Source organism: Scatophagus argus, chromosome 8 (assembly GCF_020382885.2).
Source record: "Scatophagus argus isolate fScaArg1 chromosome 8, fScaArg1.pri, whole genome shotgun sequence".
NCBI lineage: Eukaryota > Metazoa > Chordata > Actinopteri > Scatophagidae > Scatophagus > Scatophagus argus.
In genome coordinates, this window is record NC_058500.1 from 20,569,761 (window position 1) to 20,576,707 (window position 6,947).

Here is a 6,947-nt window from a genome sequence, read left to right on the forward strand (position 1 = left end):
ACCATATTGTGTCACACTGCAGAGTCTCCACCTCTGTCCTTTAGACATGGCTTTTCTCCAGATGACCAATGTAAAAGTATCTTTCGAAGAAATAAAAGAAATTTTTAAAATGTCACGGTAACACTTTATGTCGCCATTTATTTGAAGAAAGATGAGGGTGAAGCTTCCCAAAAGCATCTCAGTTCTCGTTTGTGCTCATTTTACACAATCTGTTGGTCAGTGGGTTTGGAGGACAATTAAAAATGGACATTTAGCTATTTTGTTTTTTTTTTTTTTACAAATTTGTTAATCCACTGTGAGAGACTGTGCAACATGTGCAAATTTAGTCATTAAGCTGCAGCAATTATACCTCAAATGTTACAGACAACAACAAACCAGACTTTCGGGATTCCAGTGTTTCAGACAAAACCAATTATTGATGGAGAAGCCTTAACTGCTGTGCTTCAAATGACTTCTATTGTTGTGGAAAGAAATAGACAGAGTGTGTGAAACTGCACCATAGCTCTAAGATGCTTTTGGACAGCCTAGCACTGAATAAGCATTTCTCATAATTCTGGTTTCATAAAGAAGCTTCAGCCTAAAGCGGCAGGGTGCAAACATTTCCCTTTTTTGGAGAAAACACTTTCGACTTGAGCTACCTAAGGAAACCACTTTTATGAGCTGTATCATGTCAAGCTAATCAGTGTAAAGGAAACCAGCCCTATGAGCCCACACTCCACACACAAACACCTGCACAATCCACTTGGATCAAATATTATCGCAACAAAAAACTTGGTACAAAATATCAAAATAAGAATCATATAAATAATTTAAATAGCTATACTAAAGCTAAAATCTTGGTCTAAAATGTTTCAGTGGCCAAAGAGAAGTGCTAATCGTGTGCTGTACAATTTGTGAGATCTTGCAGTCGGGGTAGCATTTTGGGGATCGTAACCAATTATTACACAAAAGATTTTCCCACACCCCACGACAAAGACTTATGGACAAAGGCTTTGCCAAGGAATTATGATTTCCAGCCCTCCTTTGGAAACCTCAGGAAAAGTTCCTCCTCTCCCTCTTCATCTAACTGTCCTCCAAAACTTGTGAAAGGTCACCAAAGTCACAATCAAACAGTTCACTGATGCCTTCATGGTCCTCCAGACCAAAGTGGTAGTCATGACTGTGAGGCGGCGACAGATTGATGAAACCGTCCAATGGGAGAATGAGGCCCTCTCCATTCAGGAGGTCCGAGGAGGAGAGGGGTGAGAGGTCAAAATCAGGCATGTCTCCGAGGCCGGAAAACGGGTCGCCTCCCAGGAGTGATTCTGTTACATACATATACAAAATCAAATGTGAAAAATGCTGGAGCATTTTGGTTTTGCTTTGATTTTAACTATTTAAACACACACATACATCAACAACAAGTGCACCAATCATTTCAATTTTTTTGACATTTGATTATTTTCGTATAGACCTTTTCCATGGGCGCCATTTTGATGTGGAAAACGCACAAGTGTGAATAACCTGCAGCCTGCTCACACATCAGCAAAACGACATTTTTAGCCGTTGCTTTGTACTGTCTGATTTCAACACCTCCTCTATTATGACATTTTCTTTTATGACTTGAATCACTGGGTAACATAAGGAGTTGTGGGGTAATCGATGCTGAGTTTGAACAATCTGGTCATTTTCCATAGCTAGTCCCCCTTCTTTGTGGGCCAAACACAATTTAACCCATTTAACACAGTCAGTTACAGAAGCTGCCATCCCTTACTATTCTGCTTTTGGCTAAACATGGGAAAAAAACATAAATAATTATAAATAACTGTACGGTAACTGGTTTCGTGCTATTTCAAAATAAAGGTACATCTTAAAGGCGATGATATGGATGGATGTATTCACTTCACATCGATCATATTGGATTGTAGAACACTGAACCCAAATATTGATCCAGACTGAGGTATAGCTACACCCCTAACGCTGCAGGTCCAAAAATTACATTAATAAAAACGTGCAAATTTCAGCATGCAGACAGCCTCCATCTTTGTTCTGCGCCTGTACCCACCTGGGGTTGGATGTGGACACTATCTGCTATTTTTGCTGTTAGTATGAAGAAATGCTACTATTTGGCTGCATTGCTCAAATTCCTGCAGAAATGCTTGTGTAAAATGATTGCAGTTACTTCAACTCTTTCACATTTTCACTGTATTTAGATACTTGGGCTGACATGAATTCAAACAGCTGCTGTGCTCTGTGCAGAACAACTTTTGCCTTTAAAGATTTCTGGATGAGCAGCACTTAAAACTGCTGAGGAACTGCTGTACATTTTTTTTTTTGCAGATAAATGTCAGCACTCACCTGTGTCACCACCTAACACCAGAGATGAGGGCTCCTGCTGGGAGGAGGCTGTCACTGTGGATGACGTGGACGCTGGTGATGATAAACTCACTTCTGGGGCTGTTGTGGATGTTCTGGCTTGTGATTGGTCTGTGGCTAGTGTGGGAGATGGGACCAGTGAGGGGTCAGCACTGGGTTTCGTGGGACTGCTTCCTGTCACGGGGCTGCAGACACCAGAGCTGTCCTCTGGACAGAGGAAGACGTCGATTGGGCCCCGCGAGCTCTTCAGCGACACCTGGTAACCCTGGAGAGGCAGACGTGCACCGTCATGACAAAACTCTCACAATCTCAGAATAAACACATTTCAGAAAGCTGAATCACATTAAAAGGCTCGCACCTGGCTGGGTTCTGAAACTTGCATCTGAGTCTCTGGTGGAGCTCTGATCACCATTACCAGCTGGTCAGGGGAATCAAATGACTTCCTTAAGTCCTGGCAGCGCACATAGCCCAATGTGATGAACACAACAGTTAAGGAATAAAACACAGCCACAAGTGGTGTCCTACTAAGACCAACAGAATCCAGGACTGCAACATTGCTTTTATAAAACTCTGCTGCCTGTACCAGTTGGCAAATTATGTGTAATGGGAAGAAATGTGTGATTGTGTCATGGAAAACAAAAGAAAACTAGAACAATAGAAAACTGCTAGCCACTGAGTAGCTACTAATCTCCCAAGCTTCAAAGTTCCTATGTTGGTATCAAGGAGTAAATTTGTGGTGCAGATGGCAGATTTTGCATTACAGAGTCAAAAGACATCAAAACAAGTACATTAAAACAAGTATCATCATAGTATCAGACACAGGATCAAAGTACAACCTGATAAGATGAACAATGCTGATACACTTGTACCATGTGTTAGTACTGGAAGGGTCTAGTCCCATCTTCTCTACAACAACACTGAAACGCCAATATGGTCTGTTTGATCGTTTAATCTTATCTGAGGATCCATCTTTTAATGTTATTTGTTCAGGGCACATTTGCTGAGCATGACTGTTAGGAAGCAACTGTCCCATCAAAAGGATATTTCTTGTTCTGTGGGTCCTCTGTGAGCAGTCGGAGCTGTAGGTTGCATTTGGAAATGAGTTCGTCCAGCTGCTGCTCAGCCTCCGTGAGGTCACACACCTCCCTCTGCAGCTCCTTATGGCGGGAGACCAAAGCCGTATCAACTCGATTACCGCTGCAGGAGAAGATAGCGCATCAAAATAAGTGAATTAAAGTGATTTATAAACTCCAGGCAATTTTACTGCTGCAAATAAGGTGCTCGTGGTTGGTAATAAATGTTTTCAGTTGTGTCATTTACATTATTTGCGCTTATTTGCTTTAGAATTTAAATTTTTCTGTCTCATACGCCAATTTGACATTGTCAAACCGATCCTTTATATTCTTCTGTTTTGTTGCTGCAGCAGTTCGCCAGTTTCCTCACAGAAATAATGTCGAGTCTGGTAACACAAAGCTTTTCTTATACTCACAGCCACTGGATGTTGTTCTTGGACTTTTTGGAGATGAGCTGGATTCCTTCCAGGACGTTGGTAATGTCATAGATGCGTCTCTTCTGGACATCCAGGACCTGCGAGGCCCAGTTCAGATCCACCACGCCGTCAGCCGACTGGGACAGCAGGTTTAGAAAGCGCTTGGTGGTCAGGTTCAAGGAAGTGTCATACCGTGACTTCTCTGATGTGGTTCGAGGAACTGGAAGGAAAGGAAAAGGAAACACATATGGGTTTAAAAACGATGCTTTGAACCACTTAAAACCTACTGGCCCTAAGTTAATCCCTTATAAGCCCGCAGCACAAAGCGAGGAGTGCAGATACTGAGACTCAAATCATCGAGATTCAGCATGTTTAAAAAGGTTCCTGATTCCTACCTGCTTCTAATCAATTTCAGGGCAACTTTTCAATTTCACGTTTTTCCCAAAGCCACAAGAGGATTTAGGAAAACATTTGGTTTTTGTGTCACATGCAATCTGCTGAACCAATTCTAAGTATGAGACATTTCCACATTGAAAAATAAATAAACATATGAAATCTAATACAGATATATATATATATATATATGTATACAGAAATATAAATATATATATTCCCCATTAATACAAATCCTGTTTGCACTATTTATCACATTTTAAAATATATGACATGAATCTGTAGTTTGTTAAATCTTAGAACATCATCTTAGAACAAAAAACATGTGACCATTTTTAGACTGCAAGTCTTTGTTTTGAACTTGTGAACCACAACTGAAGCCCAATAGGAAGGAAAAAACAACATACATTAATTAACAATTAATGATCTCCTAGTGTCTTCCTGTTTACTTAAAAACTCTCCTCTGTCATTTGAAGAGACTGGTGGTATTTAGATATTTCTGATACAAGGCCAGCCTGCTGAGGACAATGACAGATTGGCAGGCTATTGTCTGTGCTGATAAAAGAACAGCTGTTTTTAGGACAATGGCGGTTGCAGCGAAGGTCAGAGAATGTGCAGCTGACGTGATGGCTTCTGCTGTGAATTTTGGGTTGACAATGAAAAGAAAATCAGCAGAATAAGCTGTGAGTGTGTGTGTAGGTCTACCTCTGGGAGGGGCAGGTGTGGAGGGGGGTGCCTGGCCTATGGATGGTCGAGTGGTGCTGACATATTGATGGTCACTATCCAGGTCCAACTTCCTCTTTACCTAAAGAAATACATGTTTGAATTGTCAAAAAACTAGCATAATTATATAGCAAGATGTTATTATAAGTGTGTGCTAATTAAGTATTAAGAAGAAGAAACGAAGAAACACAGCTGAAAAGAAACACCCAGCTTGATAAAAAGCAAAATACTTTAAAGCAACAGGTGGATGGACTTTTTGCATGATGTGGTGCAGACAGAAGCACATTCATGTAAACATTTCAGCACAACAGGTTCAAAGGACAACTCCCTAGCTAACCATTTCCCTTATCACCCTTTCACTTTCCCTCAACCCTGCCTCTCCCACTTCTCCCCACACCTCCCTCCTCTCCTTACCGGAGGTCTTCCCAGGGCCGGCCGTCTCTTGTCCTGGAGTCCCACATCAGCAGGGCCTTGTGGCGTGGCAAACAGCAGGATTTCCCCCGTGCTGGTGGGGGCAGTGGCCGGGTGAAGTCCCTCATTGCTGGGACTGGTGATGATCACTATCTGGTGGTCCTCGCTCAGTTCAATACTCCCAGAGTTCAGTAAAGTCTCAAAGTCAGCCAACAGATCCTCCGATGTCTGCCCTGTTATCAGAGTCTCTGACATTGCAGTGTGTCACTCAATAGCCCTTCAGTGGGCTATGGGGGGGATTTGAGGGTCACAAACTACTATGCTGCAGTGTCACAGATTCAGCACCTACTTGGATTTGCTGTGCTCTGTGAATTTAGCAAAAACTGGTGAAATCTTCTGAAATTTTGCCTGCATGTGTTTTCAATCAGTTTGAACATTTTTTCAAAAAGTTTTTCTTTCTCTATAGTCCACCTTAATGTTTATAAACAAGCTAGTACAAATACATTATAACTAACAATACTGCTTAAACATAAGTAATCACCTACTGGAAGTGAACTGCTGAAAGTAACTTTAAGCTTACAGTAAAATAGCCAGACCGGATGTTCGTTAATTTTGACAAATAAAACAATATTGAAAAATGCGTACCAACTCTGAGACCTGAACCTCAACCGCTGCTATATGTTATCAAAGAAAAAAGTTGCAAATAGGTCGTGGCAGTAATAAACTCTGGAGGTTAGCGAGCTAGCAAGAGCAAGCTAATCTTTTGTTTTCATCTCTCCTGTCACTACAGTTATCAGAAGCGAGGCCTGGCCACACTGCCCTTAACACAGCCAACGGTGCTAGCGAGCTAGCTTGGGTCCTAACAACAAAGACTGAAAGTTAACAAACAACCCGGTGCAGCTAGCAAATGATCAACTTAGCGATATAAAACAATATTATTTTTCCTTTACATCTAAGAAAGGGCGTAATTAAAAGGCTATTAAAACTTTATAGTAGCATTCCAGTAGTGAGCGATCTATACAAAATAACTACAATGCAAGAGGCTTTGCCATAACTCAAAAGCATCTTTGAGAGTATGTGTAAATAAACGACAGGCAGTTACGCAGAGCAACGTTATACAGAGACACCGCTGAATTGTAGATATAAGGGAGGTTAGCATGCTAGCTAAGTTATTAGCCGCAATTCTTCAACCCCCTCGTTTTGTTGGGGCACGCAGGAAGCACTCCGACAAAACTGGAAATGTAAGGAAATAAAGCGGCGAAATACACACGCATCCTTTAAAACGGCAGTCGCTCGTCCTTTAGCTGCTCACAGCGTACGCGGTCCATTTACAAAAGCGCCGTACAGACCCTGTTATCGGCTGTTATTGTTGTTATTGTCCCAGCTGATCAACATCTAAACAAGGATCGGACGGTTTTCGCGCGAAATCTTTTTTGCCGCGAAACCGGCACGTGCACAAATCCGACGACTACAATTGGTCGAAAAGCTACCTTTTCCGCAGGGCCGGGTGGGTGGCCACTGATTGGTGTAAACGTTAGTCTGTCATTTTTCCGAGCGCAGCTGTTCTCTAGGAGCG

The 6,947-nt window shown here is 41.9% G+C and overlaps 1 protein-coding gene across 1 annotated transcript; it reads right to left on the reverse strand.

Annotated features, from left to right (window-relative positions):
- Positions 1-257: 257 nt before the first annotated feature.
- On the reverse strand, positions 258-6,827 carry e2f1 (E2F transcription factor 1). The gene is made up of 7 exons (XM_046397095.1): positions 5,375-6,827; positions 4,943-5,042; positions 3,845-4,064; positions 3,400-3,552; positions 2,714-2,828; positions 2,338-2,620; positions 258-1,304 (listed from the first exon to the last, which is right to left on the reverse strand). Exons 1-7 carry the CDS (start codon positions 5,624-5,626, stop codon positions 1,063-1,065), a joined length of 1,365 nt encoding a protein of 454 aa, XP_046253051.1. The 5' UTR covers positions 5,627-6,827; the 3' UTR covers positions 258-1,062.
- Between the last annotated feature and the right edge of the window lie 120 nt (positions 6,828-6,947).